The 26,040-nt window shown below is 45.0% G+C and overlaps 1 protein-coding gene across 5 annotated transcripts in view; it reads left to right on the top strand.

Annotated features, from left to right (window-relative positions):
- The window catches only part of USP22 (ubiquitin specific peptidase 22), a 404,497-nt gene that overhangs the window by 61,037 nt on the left and 317,420 nt on the right, over positions 1-26,040 (top strand). For all 5 annotated transcript variants that reach the window (XM_069210051.1, XM_069210046.1, XM_069210048.1 and 2 more), the window contains exon 2: positions 2,604-2,736. In XM_069210051.1, coding sequence (XP_069066152.1) covers positions 2,625-2,736 — 112 coding nt within the window. In that variant the 5' untranslated portion in view covers positions 2,604-2,624. The remainder of the gene's footprint in view (positions 1-2,603; positions 2,737-26,040) is intronic.

The following is a 26,040-nucleotide window of genomic DNA, read 5'->3' on the forward strand; positions in this document are numbered from 1 at the left end:
CATTATGCAAAGTTCAATGTTCACCAGACTCTGCTTAGTTCTTTAATAATGCCTACACAGAGAAAGCATGGTAACACAGCAGTGATCATGCATATTACATTTAGATTCTTTCTTTTGAATAAAAAGCAAAACTCAAAGCTTTGTCTAGCTGCAGCCTGCACAAAAAACTACCCAAGATCAGTCAACCAAGCTTTGTACTAAACAAACATTAACAACACATGGAGAAGATGTGGTGGCATAATGGATAGCACTGCCACCTTTGACACTGGTGAAACAGGGTCGAATCTCAGCATACGTGCTATATAAACTGCAAATAAAAAATGCAAACAAACACGAATAATTGAAAAAAACACTAATTAATGGGTGAGGAGTGAGATAAAGGAAGATGAACAAATAGTTCTTGAGTCACTGCGTCATTAGTGGAGGAACACTAACATGAATAAATCTGTGCTTAGGCCTTGCTCCCCAGACAAAACAGGACGTGACGCCAAGGTACATGCTGGCCAAGTAGGAGATAGTAAAGAAGAGAGTGACAAAGTGACCAACGATTGGTAAGCAGGCTTGACCCTAATAAAATGGACTATGATGCTTCCTGCACTAATGTACTATTTTTTTTCTTTTTTCAGTGCATTAGCCCTGGCTGTGTCATAGCGCTTTTTAAAATTAGTTTTAGCCACACTGAAAAGCATCCGCACTGCATGGCTAAAAAAACATTTCCAAAGTCAATAGCTCTCATATGCGATACCTATTGGCTTTGCCAGTACTTGTTGTAAAGGTTGAAGTCGGTGTAACCCAAAGTGTAGTCCAGAGTAGCTTTCATTCTTGAAACAGATTTCAGAATTGGTGAGGACAAAAGCCAAAACAAATAATACTTTAGTTTTGCTGATGTGTTTGGAGACAGAACTGTTGAACATATTGGCTTTGTTCTTTAAGTTAATAAGTGAGGAGCATTTAAGCTTGATTCTATTACATTTTATTTCATTTGTAACTTCTAAATGTTAATAAAAGATTTACTGCTGTTCCTAAATTGGGGAAATTATATGTGGAACTTCAGTGTTTCTAACCTTCATTGTACATTATTTTGAAACCTTTAAGTCGGTATGTACAATATGAGCAGAGAACATTGATGTTTAGCACATGATAGTGTTGGTCATCCAGTCAGTAATGCATAGATACCTTACCTTAAATAGTTTCTTTACATGCCTCTTTTATTAATTAAAATGTGTACTACTGATATCAGAAGGAACTATGTAACTAAAATATGTTTATGTAAGAAAAATATTATCCAGCTATTTATTGAAAAAGTGGAGTGCAAAAGGTTTCCTCACACTCCGTTCAGCAGCAAATAGTTAAAATTGTCTACAGAGCTAAGGAACATATTGCAGTCGGATGGTCGTGGGGGATATAGGGTATTTATTAAAATTCTCCAGTATTGAATCTTTCATAGATTCACATGTGTGAATCATTCCCCGGTATCAAAAGTAGTGTACAATATAATAATAGGCTTTAAAAGTAAAGTAAAGCTCAATTTAACAGCCTATCTGTGTCCTTCCTTAATAAAGGACCAAAGCTATACATTGACAAATCAGGCGACAGCACCTTCTAGAACCCTCACCACAACATATTTATCTACTCACCATCCGCTTGCTTTGTATATGCATATGAATTGAAATTATGGACTGCTGACTATTCTGATTCAAGCATGTGAATCTATGAAAGATTCAGTACTGGAGAAGAAAATGAGTTACTTACCTGTAACTGTAGTTCTCCAGTACTCTAATCTTTTGTAGATTCACATTCGGCCCACCCTCCTCCCCATAGAGGCTCACCTTTTATTATTAGGCCTTCAGCACTAACTCGCCTTTGTTTGTAAAAATCTGAGGAACTGGGGCCTCTGTCTGTGGTGAGGGTTCTAGAAGGTGCTGTCGCCTGATTGGTCAATGTATAGCTTTAGTCCTTTTTTAAGAAAGGAGATAGGCTGTTAAATTGAGCTTTGCTTTCCTTTTAAAGCCAATTATTGTAATTTACACTATTTATCATGATACCGGGGACTCCCACTTCGACGGGTAATGATTCAAGCATGTGAATCAATGAAAGATTACAATACTGGAGAACTGCAGTTACAGGTAAGTAACTAATCTTCAGGGGTTCAGTTACAATTTGGAAAGCGACTAAAAGCATCTTGTTCTCTATGGTATATTTCGCTTTGCCCCAGTAGTTCAGTGATGTTGACAGGCAGAAAAGTAAAGCTCTAGGGGGAAAATGCACTTAAAGTTATAGGGATTACTTAAGTTTCAAGTTACTTTTCCTGTAGTTCTTGGTGCTCTGTTATTCTATAATCTAGGATTCCAGATCAGGTAGCGTGCATTTGCTTAAATACCTTTTTTTAACAAAAGTTTCAAGTGAACAGTTCACCCTTGCTTTTTAAAATAGTCCCTGTGCAGTTAATGCTTAAATAGTTTTGAGTAGTAGAAAGCTAGGTCAGCAGTTAACTTGTTTATTGGCATGTCTTAAGGACCCTTAAGGGCATTACTTGTGTATGTCATGAAGAGAGCTATGGTACCTGATGTTAAATAATAAAATACATTTTACTGTTATTTCAGGCTAAGTCTTGCATTTGTCACATGTGCGGTGCCCACTTGAACAGACTTCACTCTTGCCTGTACTGTGTCTTTTTTGGCTGTTTTACAAAGAAACATATCCACGAGCACGCAAAAGCAAAAAGACATAATTTAGGTAAGCAATCTTTTCAGCTCTCTCTAACAATTGTTAAATTAAACTTTTTTGAATGTTTTTTTTTTTTGTTATTCGGTAAACCCTTCAACATATAAACACAAAGCAACCCACAACATAAAAATGGCGTAGTAAATACGAGTACTCCTATGTTCAGTTTTCTTTCATTACAAATGATTAAGAACTTGCTTCTTTTGGCTACATTACTAAACTCAATTAAGGTGATGATAACAAATTTAGTGTAAGTACAGTGTACCCAAAATTGCTTCCCTCCTACAGCCTAATAGGTGGTGTTTGCATTTCCTACAACTTCTCTTGGACTGGTGACCTGCCTTTGGTGGTTTTGTTGCTTTTGGGAGATGCACAATATCAATAAATATATAGCTGCAATTTTTATCTTTTAAAAACATTTTAACTGTATTGTCAGACTTATAGGTACATGGATTTCAAAGAAGTCCGTTCTTTGCAGCTGGACATGACTGTTGAGAAGCAAAGCTCACAGAATGATAGAACTACATATAATGTGTCATAGAGATGCAAGCAAAGGCCCATGCCCCTGTGCCTTCCCCTGCCTTGGTGGTTACTTTACAGCTCCTGAACTTTGGTTTTGCTACAGAGAAGCATTTGGCAGTTCTAAACTCAGTGATGCAGAGTTGGTTTGGTCTGGTTCCTTAACCTGCATTGGAGAGATCAGGATGAATTACTAGTTCTTTCACACTTGTAATCTTTGCACAGTCTCATGATAAGCCATTTTCTAGATAGCAGAAAATCTTAAAACGGGGGAGCCAGGAGTATGGACTTATCCCTGGTCCTCAACCATCTTGCAAAATTGCACCATCTTCAGTCTACTGCTTTACACCAGATTAGTTGTACTTTTTGTGTTGTGCCCCTGAGTCTGCTCTTCTGACATTTTGTATATTACACAAGGTTGAACTATAGATACAGGAACCTCTTAGATTGATGCATTTTATCTGTTTGTGCTTCAGCTCACATTTCAGACCGACTGGGTGCACGACTTTTGAGGAGTCATTTTACCCTGATAGTGACTATTTGGTTTTGGAGCCTATCTTATCCTTATTGACCCCATACTTCACACATTTGGCAGCTCCTAGCCCTAATGATAAGGTGATTCCATTTCTCATTTTATCCCTGCCTCCTTCCAAGGGGTGTCTCGGTTTCCCTACTACTTATAAAGACCCTGTTCCCAACCAAAGAATATTAGAAGGGTTGATATGTCGACAAGTAACTGCATGTTTGCCTAGATGTTATATTTGTGAAATGGTAGAACTATGTGGAATTGACTTAACTTGTTCTTTATACTATGGAGTTTCTACTTGGCGACATATCTTTGTTCACTTTTTATCAGTTACATTGCACTCCTTATGAGCATTGCCCAGCTTCATTGATGTTTTATAGTGGAGCACTTCCATTTTTTTGACAATTGATAGAAAAGGTTTTTTGAAACAGACATTATGTTTGTTTCATTTCATTAGTTGTACTGAAAGAGCACCTATCTTGGACTCTTATTTGTAAAATTGAGAGAAGTTTATGCGACAGAATCAATGTGCTTTTATAACTTAATCCCCTTACAATTGGATTATGCGTGCACTTCAGTACTGTTGAGAACCATTCCTTTGATATACAAGTAAATCTTATTAAAGTAAATTTAATAGAGACTCTTGTCAAAGGGTCATGTCTTGTTGGTTTGTTTGTTGCATGCGCCTTATTATTTTCCATTGATCTGGTGCCATTTTAGATTCTTTATTTTTGCAATTGACATCTGAGGGTGTTTGAGGATTGTGACTCCAACAAATTTGCTGTTTGGTGATTTAAGAGAATTACTCTTGTTCAAAAAAGTTCTTCTGCCTGTTTGTTCTACTCTCCTCCCTATATTTTTGTTTACTCCTCCATTTTAGGTAGGTCCAGAACAAGCTTTATTAAAAAGAAGAAAACTTTGTGTACCTAATCATGAACCATTGCTGTTTGTTAATGTTTTATTTGGCTTTTACTGGATGGAAGGAACGTCTCTTCGTTATGGGCTTGGTACTAATAGCAGCAGTTACCTTCTTATGCAACTATGCCAGTAGATTTATCAGAGGAAGACCAGGATTTCAGACCATGAGACTTTAATTTTTTTTTTTTTACAGGCACACTCTTTACGGTACCTTTTGAGAGAAGGGAAGTTTACTTTTTTGTGACTCTTCAAATTTAGAAACCAGTTCCTCTTTTTAAGTTTTGCTCCACAAGCGACTCAGTCTGTGTGCATAATGAAAAATTTGAGTACTTCAAAAACGACTAGATAATGTTTATCATAGTGCAACACAAACACTGATTGGTCTTTGTCCTCCATGCATGTCAGCTTAATTTGTGTATCAATTCTTCAGTGACAAGCTCACGAAAATATATTATAATTTCATGAAAAATAGACAGTACGTTACTCCTCAAATGCACACACTATCTGTGTTGGCGCATCTGAATCCGGATTAACAGGATGCGCCCATGGAGGGGCGTCAGGTAACAAGAGAAAGTAAATAAGATATGTGACAAAACAAATGGGCGGCAAACCTGCCCAAAAAGTCGAAATCCAGGATAACCCTAGATAAGCTGATATAAAAGATAAATAAACTGATAACTGTCTCCCCCACAGTCAGTTTGCCAACTAGGTTTGCAATCCGTTACAGATCAAATAAGGAAAGGTCCTAAGAACAAGAAAATACAAATAAAGCTGAAAATATCCAATCCAAATGTGTCCCACACATCCTCAGACTACTGGATACGTTCATTCTATCTGTAAACTATCTTTCCATACAAGGCCATCAATTGAGTATTGGACACCCACGTGGTGTGACAGTGTTGTAGGATGCTCGTCTTGGCCACTCCCAGGTCAATTGCAGTACACCAATACATATGGTAAGGCATTGGTGGTAGAGAGGTCTTGTCATGCAAGAATGCAAGCTGGAATGAGACCCCTAAAAAGTGGTTTAAGTGAATCCCATATTCCTCGGAGATGCTTGAGCATTGTGCATTCCCATACTACATGAACAGTATCGCACCATTGGGTGAGACCCCGTCAACAGATGGAATTTGGCGACATGCATGTGCAAAATGGCATTCTGGCAGACCAGTGCCACGTGTGTAGGATTTTTGTAATAGATACCTTTTGAGCTGCGCGTCCCTCAGCGTACTATCTTGCTTTTGGATGATGTGGGACCAGTTGTCGTAGGTATACTAAGGTTGTTAGACAATCACCTGCAGAGAAAGACAGAGGTAGCCAATCAAGGAGGACTATTATCCAGAAAGACTCCCCATGTGGTCCTTCCACCGAAGGATATATTGCAGAAGTGTCAAAGGGGAGGTCATAGAAGGCTTGTTCCCTGAAGCCTCTTGGGGACTGTTAGTTGGAGATAGCTCCAATACAGGGATTGTGGCAAACTGTTTTTTTGAGACTCTTTGGAAAGAGTGGTCTCTGTCCTGTATCATGTCAGCCAGATGTTGTATGCCCCCAAGATATCCAGTGGCTGCCTTCGGACCGGCCCACAGTCATCCCAAATGAAAGTCTTAGAAGCCCCATCTAGTTCCTCAAGAGCAGTGATAGACAAAGAATGTTAAAGATGTATGTGACTTGAGACATGGCGTTCAATTTCATGATCTGTATGCTGCCCCCCATGGACAATTGGTGCCTGGCTCAAAATGCAAATTAATTCTGATGGATACAACTACCTGTGGAGTCCTCACCTTATGACTTCTCCCAGTGCGCCAGCATTTGACAGAACATTTCTTCCCAGCTCTTTCACGTCAACGAGGATGCCACAATTACACGCCTCTGCACGCGACTCTGGCTGAAGTCATCGTGGCAATAAGAGATTCTTGCTGGCATGCTGACATCAATTCCCTTTTTTCTGTGCCTTCGACGCTAACGGTTTTCTCCTAGCTCTTGAGAAGCTACTGTTTTGAAGGTGTCTTATTGTACCCGTTATAATGTCTCCTCCTAAGAAGTCGGGGTTTAAGCCTTGTCGTGAGTGTGGGGTCGTATGTCAGTCACGGACCCTCATCAAGACTGTTTATGGTGTCTTAGTTCAGACCACGATGTGGAAGAGTGCGTGTCTTACCAAAGAATGAATCCAAAGGCATTGAAAGAAAGAGAAGCTTAGCTCTTCTTAGCTAAAGCGAAGAAAGGACACAGAAGTCACCGACGGTCCAAGACAAGGGACTCGTCATCCCATAAGTTGTCGAGGTCACACAAGAAGCGGCGCCGGCACGATTCTCAATGTCGTTCTTCTAGAGATTAGTCTCTATCTCGGTCTCCCTCTAGACTACGTCGTACGGCATGGGAGGTCAGTCCTACTGTTACTCCCCAGCCTCAAAGTCCTCAGGCTTCTCCAGCGCCATCACTCATAGAGGTGGTCGAGTCTCCTGCGAGTCCTCCAGCTCACTTTTCACCGGGGTAGGTTCATGAGTCGGTGGCACAGTTTCCCGATGCGACCCAAGCGCTGCATGAAAAACAAAGGTTTCCTGACTCAGGGAGCGGATCCAGCACCTTTTCTGAATGCCATGTTCAATATTTTTAATAAGGCTATGGCCCCTGCTGGTGCACTGGCTGGTCCCACGGGTCCATTTGCGTTCTCCTTGGGCTCTCCAGCTCCATACAAGTCGGCTCTGTTTGTGCCTTTCTATCAGGCTGAGGGTGCCGGTTCGGCGCCGATGACGTCGCCTCATATGCCGATGGAGTCCACTCTGGCACCTGATGGGTCCCGGTCAGGACGGTGTGCATCGCCGCCTTCTCCTTTACCACGCCCATCTGTCTTGAAGCCGTCGATGTTGGCTAACTCTGCCGACGCTGAGGTTGGAGGCCAGGCTGAGGTCGAGGAGGAGAGCGTTGAGGCTCTTGGAAGAGCAAGCATATCAGAGACCACTATTGGAGGAAGGAGAGATTTCTGAGCCCATGGGAGAGTTTCAGGATCTGGACTTAGCTAGTTGACTGGATACCTTCTCTGAGTGGGATCTTTCATCCCCGGATGAATTTACGGAAGAGACAGCTTCCTATCATTCTGTCATAAAAAAGGCTGCAGATTTTTTGGTGCTTCTTTTGCCAGATTCTGAAGTTAAAACAAACATTTTAACTGAGGCATTACATCCTTCCTCCACTTGGGCAGAGCCCCTGCTCCGTTTCAATGATTCTCTTACAGAGCCAATTTTGGAGGTTTGGAGAAAGCCTGTTACGTCGCCAGCTGTGTCCAGACCTGTAGCAAGGAGGTACAGGGTTGTTCCTGGGGATTTTTATCCTAGCTTGCGACTCCTGAGAGCTTGGTGGTCCAGGCTTCTTGTTCGGTTCGTTCTGCACCTGGTTACTTTCCTGCTACTCCATCGGACAGGGAGTCCAAGAGGATGGAGCAATCAGCTAAAAAGACTCATCTTGCAGTATGGCCCTAAAATCGGTCAGTGCTACCTGTGTGCTGGGTAGATATGTGCATGACCTGATGGACACAACTAGAGCTGTGGTGCCTAACTTGCCACAGGATATGCAGGGGCAGTTCAACGAGCTCCTGTTGGATGCCCAAGCTGCGGCCAAACTGATCATCCAATCTGGTCTGGATACAGAAGACTCAGTGGCCGTGCAATGGGTACTTCACTGGCCACCAGGAAACATGTGTGGCTAAGGTCTTCTGGGTTTTTGACTGATGTCCAGGCAACTTTTCGACCTCCCTTTGATGGTGAAAGGTTGTTTGGGGCCAAAGCGGACTCTGCTTTAGAGCACTTCACAGATAGCAGGGCCATGGCAAGATCTTTGGGACTGCAGGCTTCTGCATCTACTCTCTTCAGATCCTTTCAGAGGTTTAGAGGGTTTGGCCGTGGCGCCACTTATCGTGGGAGACCTCAGTCCACAACTCAACAGCCTGCCAACTTTCCATTATAGATCTTTTAGAGGGTGGGGGAGGGTTAGGACACGAGGAGCCACCCAGCAGCACCCTGCCTCATCCTCTTCCTCATCCTCTTCCTCTGGGGGAGCACCACAAGGAAAGCAGCCCTAGTTTTCCATCCATTTTAAGACCTGCTTCTCCCGTAGGGGGCAGGATATTTCATTTTCTCCACGAGTGGGAGTTGGTCCCATCTGGCTCTTGGGTACTAAATATCATGGGGGAAGGATATGCCCTTTCCTTTCGGCGTTTCCCCCCCCCCCCCCACCCACCCCCCTCTCCCTGTCCTTTGTTTTGTTCAGAAGATCATCTCTTGTTGCTGCAGCAGGAGGTTCAAGTCCTTTTATCAAAAGGTGCAGTGGAGTTGGTTCCTGAGCAGGAAAGGGGTCAGGGTTGCTATTTGAGAGATTTCCTGATTCCCAGGAAGGATGGTCGATTGAGGCCTATCCTGGATCTGAGGTTTTTAAATTGGTTCCTCAAACAGGAGAAATTCAAAATGCTGACTCTAGCGCAGGTGCTTCTGGTGTTGATAAAGAGGATTGGATGGTGTCTGTCGACTTGCAGGATGCTTACTTTCATATCCCCATTCTCAAGTCACACAGGAAGTATTTCCGGTTTGTGGTGGGGTCGCAACGCTACCAGTTTGCGGTCCTTCCTTTTGGTCTTACTTCCGTACCTTGAGTCTTCACGAAGGTGATGGCGGTGGTTGCAGCAAATCTCAGAAGGAAGGGAGTATCTGTATTGCCGTACCTGGACGATTAGATGATAAAAGCCAAGTCCAAGAGCTTCTGCTGCATCACCTCCAAATGACAACACAGTTGTTGTTCAGCCTGGGCTTTACGGTAAACGTGCCAAAGTCTCAACTGGAGCCCTCTCAGTGCCTCCTTATCATAGGGGCAGTACTGGATACATCATTGAATCAGCCTATCCTTCGCCTCAGCGGATTCAGGATATTCAGGCGTTTATTTCAATGTTTCAAAATGGAGCGGCTGTTCCAGTCCTCACGGTCCTACGTCTGCTCGGTATGTTTGCTTCTTGCATTATGTTTGTCACTCATGCACGTTGGCACATGAGGGCTCTCCAGTGGTGCCTCCGCAAACAGTGGTTTCAACACAAAGGGGATCTTGAGGAGTCGATAACTATCTCCAGAGATGCTGCAGCGGAACTACGATGGTGGGCTGTGGACGGCAACCTTCCCGCAGGAAGGCAGTTTTCTCTACCACCACTGGTGGCCACAATCCTAACGCATGCTTCCACTCTAGGGTGGTGAGCTCATCTGGGGGGCCTGGAGATCAAAGGTCTTTGGTCTCCAGTGGAACAGATCTTTCACATCGATCTGTTGGAATTGCGGGCGATCCGTCTGGCTCTCAAGGCCTTCCTCCCGTCTCTTTGTGGTCCGTCAGTTCAGGTTTTGACTGACAACACTACCGCGATGTGGTACATCAACAAGCAGGGAGGAGTAGGGTCGTACCTTCTCTGCAGAGAGGCTCTGCGGCTCTGGTCCTGGGCTCAGGACAATCTGATTTTCTTAGTAGCAAACCATGTCTCCGGGTCCTCAACGTTCGTGCGGACAGTTTGTCTGCATTTCTCAGCCGATCACGAGTGGCATCTTCATCCAGACCTGGTCCCCCACATCTTCCGGATGTGGGGTTTTCCACAGATCGACCTGTTTGCCACTTGGGAGAACGCGCACTGCCTGTCGTTGTGCAGCCTCCAGTATCCGGTGCAAGAGGCATAGGGGGACGCGTTTCATATGTCTTGGTGCGACCAGTTACTCTACGCATTTCCCCCCATACCCTTGAATCCTTGGGGTCTGAGGAAGATTCACCAAGATCGGGCTCTAGTTATTTTAATAGCTCTGGATTGGCCAAGAAGGGTGTGGTACTCGGACCTTCTCCAACTCTCACTGCCCTCCGCTCAGTCTCCCTCAAAGGACAGACCTCCTCTAGCAGTCGCTGGGGCAGGTTCTACACCGCCACCTCCAGAGCATGCACCTACATGCCTGGAGATTGAACGGGGCAATCTGAGTTCTTTTTCTCTCCCTCCAGAGGTGGTGGATATTATTTTATCGGCCAGGCGACACTCCACCAAGACAGTCTTTGCCAGCAGATGGGCAAAATGTGTTGCTAGGTGTGGAGAGAGGCAAATTGATCCCTTTAAAGGCCCATTTATCTGATGATCTGATGTTTGCCCTTACTTTAGCACAGAAGGGTTGTGCAGTTGCGACTGTCAAGGGCTATTTATCAGCGCTGTCTGCCTTTCTGTGCCTTCCTGATCAATCTTCCTTGTTTAAATAGCCTATAGTTGTTAGGTTCTTGAGAGGCCTGGCTAATAAGTTTCCTTCCACTCAGTTTCTCATACCTCAGTGGGATTTAAATCTGGTTTTAACATTTTTAGTGGGTTCACAGTTTGAACCTATGCATTCTTGTTCTTTAAGGCTGCTAGTCTAAAGACAGTTTTCCTTATAGCTATTGCTTCTGCTAGGCGTGTGAGTGAACTCCAGGCTCTTAGTGTCAAACCTCCCTTTACGTCATTTTATGCTGACAAGGTGGTGTTGAGAAACAGGGTGGCTTTTCTTCCTAAGGTTGTCACTCCTTTCCATATTGGGCAGTTTATTACTCATTTATCCTTCTATCCTCCTCCTCCTCCTCACCCTTCAAAAGAGGAAGAAGGACTTAATCGCTTAGACCAGAGTTTTTATGTTGAAAGAACAAAATACTTTTTTGTGGATGACCAACTCTTCGTTGGATATGTGGGCAAGATGAAAGGCAAAGCTGTCCATAAGAGAACCATATCCAGGTGGGTCATTCTTTGCATAAAGATCTGTTATTCATTGGCAAAGAAGGTTCCTCCTGAGGGTATTAGAGCTCATTTCACCAGGGCTAAGTCTACCACTTCGCCATTGGCTAGAGATGTTACAGTAGTGGATATTTGCTATGTGTGAATGTATGTGTGTGTGTATATTGGTTTGATGGCATGTGTATCTGCAGCTACACATGCTATGCATATTCTGCCATCTGGTGTTGGGCTCGGAGTGTTACAAGTTGTTTTTCTTCAAAGAAGTATTTTCGAGTCACAGGATCGAGTGACTCCTCCTCTTCGGGTCCATTGCGCATGGGCATCGACTCCATGTTAGATTGTTTTGTTTCCGCCATCTGGTTCGGACGTGTTTCTTTTCAAACTGATAGTTCGAGTCGGAAAAGTTCTATAACTCGTTAAATTTTGTCGGTATTGTTTCGATCGCGTAACATCTCTTGTCGACACTTCGGTACCGTCAGATCAAACATCTTTACTCTCCCTTTGAGGCGCCCGCGCCCAACTCTGGCCTGGTTGGGCTGACTGCGTGGAAGCCTCATGGACCGGACCCCATTACTCTTTTGTCCTCTGTGCCACGCAAAATTTCCATATACAGACCAACATCTCGTCTGTAATCTGTCTCTCCCCAGACCATTGAGAGGAAAACTGTGAGGCCTGCAGATCCTTCCGTTCGAAGAAAACTCTGAGACAGAAAAGCACGAAGACTGGAGATGGCGTCAAAGAACAGAGAACGTCTCGAGGAAGAGGTGATCGTGCACACCGCAGTCTCCATCCAAGGGTCCGACTCTGAGCAGGAGTCTGAGGAGGACAGACTGGGCACGGCAGGACAGCAAGTGAGTACGCCTGCTCAAACTCCTATCCAAGCCCAAACATATGGCCTTGGGAACTCCACTGCCGGAAGGCCATGGCTCGACCCGCAAAAAGACCTTCCGTGACCAGGCAACAACTTCGGCACTGAAAAAGGCCACACCACCGAAGCCTTCAGACTAGAGCCGAAGCAGTGGCTCCGAAACTAGCAAACATCGAACCTTCAAGTCGAAACCTTGAAAATCACTCTGAACATCTTTGGAGCCGAAAAGGCCAGTTTATACGGAGGAACATGGACTTTCCAAAGTACTTAAAGAAAGCCATAAGTTTTCGGAGGAACACACACAAATGGAGAACATTGATGAAAGGCAAGCCAGAATTCACAAGGACACTGGCAAGATCATAAGTGCACCTCCTCTGAAGCCTAAGAGGAAGCTGGCCTTTCAGGAACAATTGGACACTGCTCAGCCACCAGCTAAAGTGCCAAAGCCTAAACAAAGATCTCCACCTCCACAATTTTCACCTCCGCAGTCTCCTCCTCATTCTCCTCACCTACTTGTCTCTCCACCTACTACTCCCACACCTGCACAGTCTCCTGCACATTCTTTTGATTTACAACAAGACAATGTGGATCCATGGGCTCTCTATGATCCAGATCCCATTCCTGATAACAGCCCAGACTGCTATCCCTCCAAATCATCACCACCGGAAGATAGCACCGAATACACTCAGGTTCTGGCTATGGTGGCGTCCTACTACAATGTCAGCATGCACACCGAGCCCTTAGAGGATTATTTTCTCTTTAACACCCTATCCTTCACACACACTACCTACTAGTCACTTCCCATGCTTCCAGCCATGTTAAAGCATGCGCACCAGAGATTTCAAGAGCCAGTCAAAGCCAGTATAATTACTCCCAGAATGGAGAAAAAGTATAAACCATCTTCCTCTGATACAACTACAGAATCAGGAGGCAGTTTGTGTAATGAATGCTGTAAGTGTGGCCATAAAGAGAGCCAACTCCCAGTCATCTGGTGATGCACCAGCACCAGACAAGGAGAGCAGAAAATTTGATGCTGCTGGCAAAAGGGTAGCATCGCAGGCAGCCAACCAATGGAGGATAGCCAACTCCCAAGCACTATTGGTTAGGTATGATAGGGCCCACTGGGACGAGATGAAGGATATCATACAACATCTCCCCAAAGACCAACAAAAAAGGGCACAACAAATAATCGAGGAAGGGCAGGCTATTACCAATAACCAAATTAGATCAGCCCTAGATTCAGCAGACACAGCAGCTAGAACAATTAATACTGCAGTTACTATACGGAGATAAGCATGGTTCCGGTCGCCAGGGTTTTAAGCCTGAAATTCAACAGGCAGTTCTTAATATGCCATTAAATCAAAAACATCTTTTTGGCCCTGAAGTAGATACGGCTATTGAGAAAATGAAAAAAGACTCAGACACCGCTAAGGCCATGGGTGCTTTGTATATGACACAATACAGGGGATCCTTTCGGAAACCTCAATACAGAGGTGTGGTTTTAGAGCAGAAACACCTGAGCCATTCACCTCACAATCAGTCAACCTACCAACCTCCATACCAACGAGGTGGGTTTAAAGGTAATTACAGTGGCCAATTTCCCCAGAGGCAGGGGAAAATATCAGCTAACAAAACAAGCCTCACAGCCAAAACAGTGACTTACTCCATCTCTTCCCAACTCACACCTCGCCTGTGGGGGGAAGACTGCAAAGGTTCCACAACAATTCGCTACCCATTACAACCGACAACTGGGTATTATCTATTATCCGCAATGGTTATTGCATAGATTTAACACATTCCCACAAATATACCTCAAACAACACAATCTCTCCTCCCAACATATCTCAATGTTGCCAGAAGTTAAATCGCTATTACTCAAACAAGCCATAGAGCTTGTACCACAACATCAGATAGGAACAGGGGTTTACTCACTGTACTTCCTTATTCCCCAAAAAAAGATGAAACCTTAAGACCAATATTAGATCTCAGAACTCTCAATCTTTACATCCTGTCAGAACACTTCCACATGGTAACACTATATGATGTGGTCCTACTGCTACAGCAGCAAGATTTCAGGGCAACATTAGACCTCAAGGATGTGTGTTTTCACATATCCATCCAGCGCACAGAAAATATCTCAGGTTTGTAATTCAGGGAAAACATTACCAGTTCAAAGTGTTACCCTTCGGGATAACAACAGCTCCCATAGTATTTACAAAATGCTTGGCAGTAGTAGCTGTTTACCTAAGAAGACAACACATTAATGTCTTCCCATATCTCGACGATTGGTTAATAAAATCCAACAGTCATACAGTGTCAAAACCATACCCATTATGTAATACAAACCCTACACACCCTAGGGTTCTCCATAAACTACCAAAAATCCCACCTACAACTTGCGCAAATTCAACAGTATTTAGGAGCCACACTAAATACACAAACAGCACTTGCAAGCCCAAGTCCACAAAGAGTGCAAGCATTTCACAATGTATTAGCACAAATTCAGCCAGGCCAACAGTACACGTTCAAATTCGTAATGAAATTGTTGGGCATGATGGCATCATGCATCGCCATTGTCCCATATGCAAGATTAAACATGCGGCCTTTACAACAGTGCCTTGCACAGCAATGATCCCAGGCACAGGGTCAACTCCGAGATCTAGTGTTGATAGACCGCCAAACATGCATATCACGTCAGTGGTGGAATTCCACAAATCTAAACAAAGGGCGGCCTTTTCAAGACCCTGTGCCTCACACCATACTTACGACCGATGCATCAATGATTGGATGGGGGGCGCACCTCAACAATCACAACATTCAAGGACAATGGGACACCAAACACAAACAATTTCACACAAATCACCTAGAATTGCTAGCTGTATTTTTAGCCTCTTCTCACTCACAAGAACATCCTTATCAAAACAGACAACATGACAACAATGTATTACCTAAACAAACCAGGAGGAACCCATTCATCTCAACTGTCCCTTCTAGCCCAGTGCCTTTGTGTAATCTAAACATAGTACTCATACGACTCATGGGTCTATCATTTGAACCTATGCATTCATGTCAAATTCCTTACCTAACATGGAGAGTTGCCTTCCTAGTTGCAATTACTTAAGAACAGTTAATGAAATCCAAGCTTTCACTATTCAAGAACTGTTCATACAAGTACACAAACATAAAATTGTACTTCGAACACACCCAAAATTTCTCCTAAAGGTTATATCACTGTTTTATATCAATCAAACAATGGAACTTCCAGTTTTCTTCCCACAGCCAGACTCTGTAGCGGAAAAGAGCCATTCATACATTAGACATTAAAAGAGCTCTAATCTATTACATAGATAGAACTAAATCATTTAGGAAAACCAAACCATTATTTGTGGCGTTCCAAAAACCACATACTGGTAACCCTATTTCAAAGCAAGGGCTAGCTAGATGGATAGTAAAATGCATCCAAACATGTTACCTCAAAGCTAAAAGGTAGCTATTAGTTGCACCTAAAGCACATTCCACACGGAAAAAAGGGGCTACAATGGCTTTCATAGGAAACATACCAATGGCCAAAATCTGTAAAGCAGCCACTTGGTCAACACCGCATACATTTACCAAGCATTACTGTGAAGATGTGTTAGCAACACAACAGGCCACGGTAGGACAGGCAGTACTAAGAACACTATTTCAAACAACTTCAACTCCTACAGGCTGACCACCGCTTATGGGAGGTAAAACTGCTTTGTAGTCTATGCATAGCATGTGTATCTGCAGCTGCACATGCCATCGAACGGAAAATGTCACTTACCCAGTGTACATCTGTTCGTGGCATGTTCTGCTGCAGATTCATATGCACCCTCCCACCTCCCCGGGAGCCTGTAGCCGTTTAAGCTCAACATTCACTTGTACATATTTATGTATGTCTGTGTGTGTGTGTATATATATATATATATATGTTCGATGGCATTTGTAGCTGCAGATACACATGCTGTGCACATCCCGCCGTCTGGTGTTGGGCTCGGAGTGTTACAAGTTGTTTTTCTTTGAAGAAGTCTTTTCGAGTCACGAGATCGAAGGACTCCTCCCATTTCGGCTCCATTGCGCATGGGCGTCGACTCCATCTTAGAATGTTTTTTTTTCGCCATCGGGTTCGGACGTGTTCCTTTTCGCTCCGTGTTTCGGGTCGGAAAGTTATTTAGAATCTCGGAAAAATCGTCTGTATTGTTTGCGTTCGGTATCGGGTTAGTTACAACAGATCGACACCGACTTTTGAAGAGCTCCAGTGGCCCTTTGGGGTTTTTTCGATCCCCCCGTCTGGGCCTGGTCGGCCCGGCTACGTGTCTCTTCAAGGCTGATGGAACTGACCCTGTTCCGCTTCTGCTCAAAATGTCATAAGTATCCATATACAGATCAGCATCTGGTCTGTAACTTGTGTCTGTCTCCAGAGCACAAGGAGGATACCTGTGAAGCCTGTCGAGCGTTTCGGGTGTGAAAGACATTAAGAGATCCAATAAGCGAGAAGACTGCAGATGGCGCCGACAGGACAAGGGCGTTTCGAGGAAGAAGAAGAAACCTTCTCCATCCAGGAATCGGACTCGGACGAGCTCGATCCAGAAGAAACGCCGAAAACCGTGAGTAAGACGTCGAAACATAAGACTCACGAGAAGACAACAAAAGCCCAGGGGACGCCACCGCCAACAGGCCATGGCTTAACCTGAAAAATAGGTGACCGATCATCGGCACCGAAAAAGGGCATGCATGTGGCGAAGTCATCCGACTCCGGTCGAGATACCGCCACACAACAATCTCAGGATTCAAGCCGGAAATACAACAAGCCGTGCTGAATATGCCCTTTAATGAACAGCAGTTGTTTGGGCCGGAAGTCGACACTGCTATTGAAAAACTCAAAAAAGATACTGATACCGCAAAAGCCATGGGCGCACTCTACTCCCCACAAAGCAGAGGCACATTTCGCAAAACACAATTTAGGGGAGGATTTCGAGGTCAACCTACAGAGGCCACAACCTCACAAGCAAGGCCCACTTATCAAAGCCAATATCGGCGGGGAAGTTTTCGGGGGCAATATAGAGGGGGACAATTCCAAAAAAATAGAGGGAAGTTCCAAAGCCCCAAAACCCCTCAAAACAAGCAGTGACTTCCAAGTCACACATCCCCAACACATAACACCTGTGGGGGGGAGACTAAGCCAATTTTACAAACATTGGGAGGAGATAACAACTGTCAGGATAGTGAGTCTGTTTCCGATTTCGGGATGAGGGAGACTTTTGCCCTATGGAACTCTGAGAGGTACTTATGGGGATCCGGAATTTTGCTACATAGTTTTTATAATACTGGTATAATAATGGGTTTAGTTATCCTGTACAATTTGATTGGCAGCCCATCAACTTCCTGTTTCGTAAGAGCGGCCATCCTATCAATTGCTTGTACGATTTCCTTGCTAGTGATCTCCCCTCTCGACAACTCCTAGTATTCTGGTTAAAAGCCTTGCAAGTGTGTTAAGGGTGAGAAAAGCGTGTGTTAAATGGTGTCCGTTACTTCTTCAGTAGGAAGTCGGAGGTCAAGGGTGGCAAGATGTATGACAGTAAGGATCGGATCTTGATCAGGAGTGCTGTTAGGGAGGACACCGTCAGTGGTTGGGTTAGAGGTGCTGTGCAGAGAACATAATCTATCCTGAACCTGGTACCATGAACACAAGATAGAACAGTGTAATCCCTGTTTGATGGGTGCATCAAGCCCCATGGTTCCACAAGTGCATGGATTGATGGGAGATCCTGACAGACATGTCAGCCATGTGGGTGTGGTTAAGCAGAGGTTTTAAAGTGGTCCACGTAGGGCCAGGCAGAAGGCTTCTGTCCCCTCACAAGACAACTTTGAGGGACCAACGGAATGAAGAAATCTGGACAAGTGTGTCAAACTGCATCTTAGGGTCTACATGGATTCTACAGTCCACATTTCAGATTGTATTTTACGTTTTGCAAAGACATACCTGCCTTCGGTGTCTTTCTAGGTGCATATGACTCATGCTGAAATGGATTTGTGGAGCAAAATTGCCATTCCACCCTTTCTGTGGAATAGAGGTGTTTCTAGTTGTGATGAGAGAACTCAAGCCCTGTTGCCGTAGGTCACAGAATTCACCAATCTCGTCTGAGCTTCTCATGTTACATCAATATCAAATAGATTTCCTGAATTAGAGCTATGTCTGTTCTCTGGTTTTGTAAGAGAGCATCTTTTTTCTGTATTATGAAATGAGTATGGCCATTAATGTTAAGAGACAACTTTTAAGCTGTTTGACAGCAGTCTGGGCATGGGTGCAACTGCTGTGTCAACAGGGCCTGAGGAATTCTAGTGAAGAACATGTCTGTACAGGATACAAGGGATGGGGGAAGAGGAATGTAAGAAATCAGGCTTTTTGCAGGTGTCACCCCACTCTTTGCCCCCATTTGGACTACTAGCAGCTGGTTTTCGGTTTTAACTATGTACTGGACCTTGCCAATCAGGCCCCAGTGCGCTCTCCTTAGATCTGATGTATGTGACTGGGTATCCTCAATTAGCAAGGACTGTAACCCCTTATAAGGCCCTGGTAAACGGTACCCAGGATGTCATCAGGGCCTGAAGCACTGATTTTTGTCGCCCCCCACCACCACCACCACCACCACCACCACCACCACCACCACCAAGTGACCCAAGTAAACGGATGAATGCCTGCCATTTCAGACTGCAGGAACAGTGCTAAGTTCTCCAACCTGACTTTGCACTCACAATGTGCGGCAAGGTCAAAACGTGACTTAATATTTGCCAGACACTTCTTAGGTAGGCCTCCTAACCCAGGAGGCAGGATGCATTATATTAAAGGTGTGGACATATAAGTGCATGCTTATGTCCCTATAGTGGTCTCATTCCGTTAAGGTCTACTGTCAGTGATCGGTGGCCCCTAGGCTAACCTGGACTGACACTTGGGGGATCCGAAGGTTGCCAACTCCATTATCGTCCCACGAATGTCATGTTTGGTATCAAACAAATTGTCTCATTAAACCTAATGTTATTCCAGAGTCAGATTTAATGTGACATGCACCCAGGTGGCTACATTAGAGGTTGCCCACTTGGTTGCCCTAACCTTTCCTGTGCCCAGGTTGGCAGCCTACAGACTGCTACAGCTGAGAAAGGAATATGACCCCCTTCCAGGAGGTGAGAACACTGCCAGGAGTGTGGAACAAAGGCTTGCCTGGATGGGAATTGTTGCCTCTCTCCTTTAAAGGATGGCTAGTGAAGTGGCACATAAGGAGGTGCGCTTCAAAGCCTACAGCGCCTCTGAAATGCAAGCAGGCTGACTCCCAAAGTAGGACAAAGCTGTCCCCTTATAGAAACAAGCATTTGCAATGCACTAGGGACTTGCATTTCTCGGCGTTACTGCTATTAGCAGTTGCAAACTCCCAACCGGATTTTTCTTTCCAAATTGAAAGAAAAAAACAGCGCGATCGCGCTGCTATTAGCAGATTGCGCTGCAAACAAAAGATGAAAAAGTAGTCCACAAACCTGATTGGAAACAGCGAGCCTCACATGTTTTCAGTTCTTGGTCGCTGTGCTCGAGGAGGGCTAACCACCGGAAAAGACATGACTTATGCGTGCCTTCCACTAATGAAAGCAAGCAGATTTTAACAGGCAAGTCCACGAACCAATGAAAGACAACTGACGTGACGTCAACGGGGCTCCGAGCCCTTTTCTAACTCCCAAAGCGTCTTGCAAGCGAAACGCATGTGACGCAGGCTCGACCCTAAAAAAGGATTTCAAGCACTCCAATGATTTGACACAGTAAAGTACTGAAGTAGGTCTTCCATTAAAAAATAAAAAAAAATAAAGTCTCTATTCCTATCCAACTTGGCATAAAGATTCAAAAGAATTCTCCAAATAGGCTCCACAATCTTCTTCAAATTTCAAAACAGGAGAACTATATAACCACACCCAAAGCAAACACCTGTTTTGTTTGCGGAGGCAGTATAGCTGCAGACTTCCTCAGTGCTTTAATATTAAAGCAAATTAATTAAAATCTAAAGGTAACCAATACCCATACCTTCACCCAAAGAAATGCCTACAGTGAAAGCCAACCATTTCTGTGTCCTACCATGGGTGGTGGTAATCATTTGGCAGAACTTTAGTAGGCCATATCAAATATCTTGCTGTGTCGGGCCAAGAATTTCTTCTGTTTAATGTTGGTGTCGTAGGAGAGGTATACATTTTCTGGCCATCTGCGGGGTCCCCCAAGGATCCTCCCTCAGCCCCACCCTCTTCAACATCTACATGGCTCCTCTCGCCAACATCCTCCACCCCCACGGAATCGCCATCATTTCATACGCAGACGACACCCAGCTCATCATCTCCCTCACCAGGAAGCCAGCCACCGCCAAAATAAACCTGCACGCCGGACTCCTCGACATCGCCAAATGGATGACAGCAAGCCATCTCAAACTGAACTCCAACAAAACAGAAATCCGCATCGGCGGCCCCAACAAGACGGCATGGAACGACTCCTGGTGGCCCAACACGCAACCTTGGCATCGTTCTAGACTCCTCTCTCTCCATGGCCCTGCAAATCAACACCAAATCATCCTCCTGCTTCAACACCCTTCACATGCTACTCAAGACTTTCAAATGGATTCCTTTAGAAACCAGAAGAACTGTCACCCACGCCCTCATCAGCAGCAGACTGACTACGGCAACGCCCTCTACGCAGGGACTACAGCCAAGCGTCAAAGAAAACTCTGGCGAATTCAAAACGCAGCTGCACGTCTTATCCTCAACCTCCCTCGCCATGAACACATATCCACCCACCTTAGAGCCCTACACTGGCTGCCCATCAACAAAAGGATCATGTTCAAGGCCTCATCCACGCTCACAAAGCCCTCCACGACACTGGACCAGCCTACCTCAACGAACAAGTACATTTCTACATACCAACTCGCAAGCTCCGCAGACCTTCCCCCCCCCCCCCCCCCCCAATCCAACGCACCACCTCAGGCGGCAGATCCTTCTCCCACCTCATCGCCAAGACCTGGAACTCCCTCCCCACCAACCTACGCAAGACCCAGGACCTCCTAACCTTCAGAAAACTATTTAAAACATGGCTTTTTGAACAGTAACTGGCAACCCCCACCGCCACCCTACAACGCCTTGATACCCTAACGAGTGAGTAGTGCGCTTAAGAAATTATTTGATTGATTGATTGGCCCTCGTGCACATATGGCACATGTTTCTTCACTGTGCTGATGACCTGACTGGCTTGCAGATGCCGTAAAAAACACAAAAGGATGAGTCAGACCTGTTTGTTTTACTCTTTGGGCCCTTAGAAATTCCAATGGTGGGTCTAAACTGAGGTGCTAGAGTATGGCAAATAAACAGCACATGAACGCAGAGTTATTGTTGCCCTTTAAATTCTGGGGAAGGCCTGTGATTTTTCACATTGTCATTAGCTCCTGTCCTCTTCTAAATCTGTCAATTGTTGTTTTATGTATCACATTTCCAGGCCCCAATCCTGTACTTCTCCTAGTCTAGACTGTCCAGTGCCCTGAAGTCACAGACATCCATCTGCTTGTGAAAGGTGGCAGTGTCCACATGCAGAATGGACTTCAGCCATGGTGTCGGAGACAGCAGTTTTGACCTCCGTGATCGAAGTTTTGATTTCAGCCAGTTCCTTCAGCAGTCTCCATCGCTGTGGGAGGGATGTGAGTTAGTTGTGCCATAGTCCCTGATTGAGGGACCACAGCTATGGGCCTTTTAACTGCCTCAGACAGTAACGGGTGATTTGTCTTTGTTTTTGACATCTGATGTCACAAGGAACGTGAATGAAGAAGGGTTCGAGTTAATGTCACGTGTGCTATCGTAGGTAGACTACCTCACTTTTAGTGGAAGATATTCCACGGTAACTAAGCAGACCATCTCAGAAATTGAATCCCTAGAGGGTACACCTAACCATGAAGCGCAGGACAATCAGAAAGTCCTGGGAAGGCTCTCTCCTCATCCACTGTGTCCAGAAGGTGCCTAGAGTTTGCCCAAATTTAGGCAATTGTGTTGGTACATGAGAAGGTGTATAATGCTGACGTCTCAACATTTTCTATTTTTAATGGCTACGGCTTGGTAATGGGACAGTAAAAAAAACTTTACTAAGAATTTTCTTTCCAGTTTCCTGATTGTTAATAACAGTTATTTTTTGGCGCTACAGAGTAGTCTGTCAGTTGGTGAAGAAATTAGTGTTGCTTACAGAGACTCAAGAATAGTGTCAAAAGAGATGGTGGTTTAGTAGGCAGCTGATTGCCAAAGGTAATCTAGTCTTGTGCAGATCAGTGGGCTGTTTTTAGGGTCAAGCATGTGAGTGCATGCATTTATCCAGTATTGGATCTTTCATAAATTCACATGCTTGAATCATCTCCGTTGTCTAAGTGGGAGCCACACGGTACATGAAAAACAACAAGCACCAAAAAATTAATTTTTCCATAGGCTGTAACGCTAATCCAATGACTCTCATAGCCTATCTGTCCTTTTGTGAAAGGACCCAAACTTGGCTCCTGGCCAATCAGGCACCAGCACCCTCTAGAATACTCCCCAGAGAGGCTCTTTCTCTCAGATTTTTTACCGCACATCCTGTAAAGGGAGTCTCCCTGAGCTCTGCTCAGTTTTCTACTTCTGACAGAAAGATTTTCTCTCAGAAAACTTCAGAAAATGTCGGATTCTTCCAGGAAAGGCCTTTTTTTGCCCTTGTAAGACCTGTGGCAAGAAAAGGCTGCATGTGGATGATCCACATAAACACTGTTTGTACTGCATATATCCAGAACACCAGGTGAAAGACTGCAAGATATGCTGCACTTTCTCTGCGAAAACCCTCCGAGACCGAGAGGGTAGGCTTTTGACATGGTTACAGGCAAAATCCTGTACTTCAGGTGAGGAGAGTGAGTCAGAAAGGCCACATAAAAGGTCCAGATCTGAGGACCTGGGACAGGCTGAAAGATCCAGGAAGCATCAAAAAATGCATCATAAAGAAGGTGCTAAAGACGTACAAGGCTCAATTTCGTCTGAGCCATCCTCTCCTCGTTGAAAGAAGGGGTCATCACACCGTTCTCCTTCATCTGAGCCTTCCACCTCTAGAAAGGTATCTATCAAACTTAAGTCGACGATGACACCACCATCGACGACCGTGACGATAACGGTTTTCCCATCTACCGTCTTCACTACCTTGTCGACAAGACCACCGTCGACATCTGTGGTAAAAGCTCATATTCCTTCAATTAGACCTCCGACGAAGGCTCCAGAAAAGACTGTCTCTGAAGGTAATGTTGACACCATTGTCGACAAAACCAGAAGTTGACGACATCGTCGATGGAAAATACCGTCGTCTGCAACACCATCGATGAGTACCGTCGTCGACGAGGACACCGATGAGGCCACCATCGATGACACCACTGCTGACGAGACCGTCGTTGATGGAGAAATCGTCCACGACATCAGTTCCGTTGATGGGACCATCGTCGTCGACACCATTGACGATGCCAATGGTAGCTTTGAGTCAGGATGTTATTCCTATTTCTTTTGGGTCTCCTGATCTTCGCGCTACTGTTAAGATTACAGCAATGTCTAGGTCTAGAATATATCCTCGGGATACTTCACCAAGCAAAGTAACAACTTTGCTGCCTAGTCATCTGCTGGACTCTGAAGAGTCAGATGAGGGTCCTTTTGGTGATGCACACAGCCCATCCCAGTTGCATGTTAAGTATGAGGAGGAGGATGATGAGTACGATCAATACCAGTCTTATTACTCTCATCAGGGATGCTATTATGAACCTCCGCATCAGCCAAGATACGCTGTGCAGATGCCCGTCTCCTTGATTCAGAACTTGCAGTCAATTTTGCAGGATTACAAGAAGCGGTTCCCAGCTGCAGCGGAGGAGCAACCGCCTCTTCCAACCTCTCCTGTTACACCAAGGAGTATACCTCCACCTCCAGCAACTCCTAGGCTGACTCCACAGTTTACATTAGCCGCTCCCCCTAGAAATGAGGTTTGGATGTCTGGGGATGAAGAAGGTGAAATTTCAACACCACAGCATCCTAGTGAGGAATGGGATGACTATCTAGCCCCTACTCCCTCTCCACCACCTCCTTGTCCTTCAGATCCTCCACCGGAGGATATAGGTGGGTTTCACAGCTTGATGGATAGGGCGGCCACACATTTTCGCTTGCCAACATTGGTCTCGCAGTCGGAATGCTTCCTCCATGACTTCAAGGAACAAGCAAGAACGTCTGTGAGGCCATTCCTATCATAGACTTCATGTGGAGTGAGGGTATCAAGATCATTGCAGAACCCAGCGACTGTTCCACTAGTTCCACAGAAGCTTGATAAAAAGTATAAAGCTACACAGGACTCTCCAGTGTGTTTGACAGGGCACTCAAGACCTACTCATATCTACTCCTCCTGATGGGGGAAGGAAGAAGACTGGATAATGTGGGCAAGAGATTCTCGTCCATGTCGGCCATAACTGTTCGTGCAGCCAATTCCATGGCGATTTTGGGTCGCTATGATCGCCAGATGTGGTCGGATATGAATGCCTTCATGGGTCTCATTCTTGAACAAGCAGTCAAAAGCACGAAAGATCCTTCAGGAAGGAGAGCGTACATCTGAGGAAATAATGGACTGTGCCCTGGATATAGCTTCCACATGTTTTCGCCAGCTGGCAGGAGCGGCTGTATTATGCTGCCAAAGTTGGTTAAAAGCGACCTCTTTCAAACCAGAGGTACAGTCAAGAATTCTAGACATTCCGTACGACGGAGAGTCTCTTCGGTAAACATGTAGACAACGCATTACAGGCCATCAAGGCCGACCCGGACACTGCTTGCTCCCTGCTTGCTCCCTGGGTACTTTGCAGTACTGAAAAAGCTCTTTCTGGGAGAAGGAGGTAGGGGTTTTTCAACATTTCGAGGCTCCTACCATAGGCAATATCGACATCATCAATATAGACCAACCTATCAACAACAATATAGGCAACCATCCCCTGCCTCCTACGTTAGGCAGGGAGGAAGGGGAAAACAGAGTTCCCAAACCCGGGATCAGCCTCGCAAGCAATGATTCTTGTCCGGCACCGGCTACTCTTCCACAGTATTCGCAGGGCCATCAGGTGGGACCGAACATCTCCAATTACCTTCAGAATTGGAAGAGCATAACATCGGACAAATGGGTGCTAGATATAGTGGCTCGAGGTCATACGCTGGAATTTATACAAAAATCACCACACCATCCGCCAGGAAAGTCCAAACCACTTCATCGTCACTTGCTTCAGCAGGAGGTTTTCTTATGCTCGCCACAGGAGCGCTAGAGGAGGTTCTGGTGCATCACAGAGGGCTCGGGTTCTATTACCGGTTCTTTGTAATAAGGAAGATGTCAGGGGAATGGAGGCCAATCCTAGACCTCAGGAAGTTGAACAAGTTTCTAAGGAAGCAATCCTTTCGTAGGAGCACACTGTCGGATATCCTGCACCTTTTTGAACCCTGGAGATTACAAGACAACGATGGATCTCCAGGATGCTTATTTCCACATACCAATACAGGTAAAGCATCACAATTATCTCTGCTTCACTGTGGCTGGTCCCCATTAACAATTCACGGTCCTCCCATTCGGCTTGAAGTCAGCGCCACAAATTTTCACGAAATGTCTTGCCCCAGTAGCAGGCT

Source organism: Pleurodeles waltl, chromosome 10, assembly GCF_031143425.1.
Source record: "Pleurodeles waltl isolate 20211129_DDA chromosome 10, aPleWal1.hap1.20221129, whole genome shotgun sequence".
Taxonomy (NCBI): Eukaryota; Metazoa; Chordata; class Amphibia; order Caudata; family Salamandridae; genus Pleurodeles; species Pleurodeles waltl.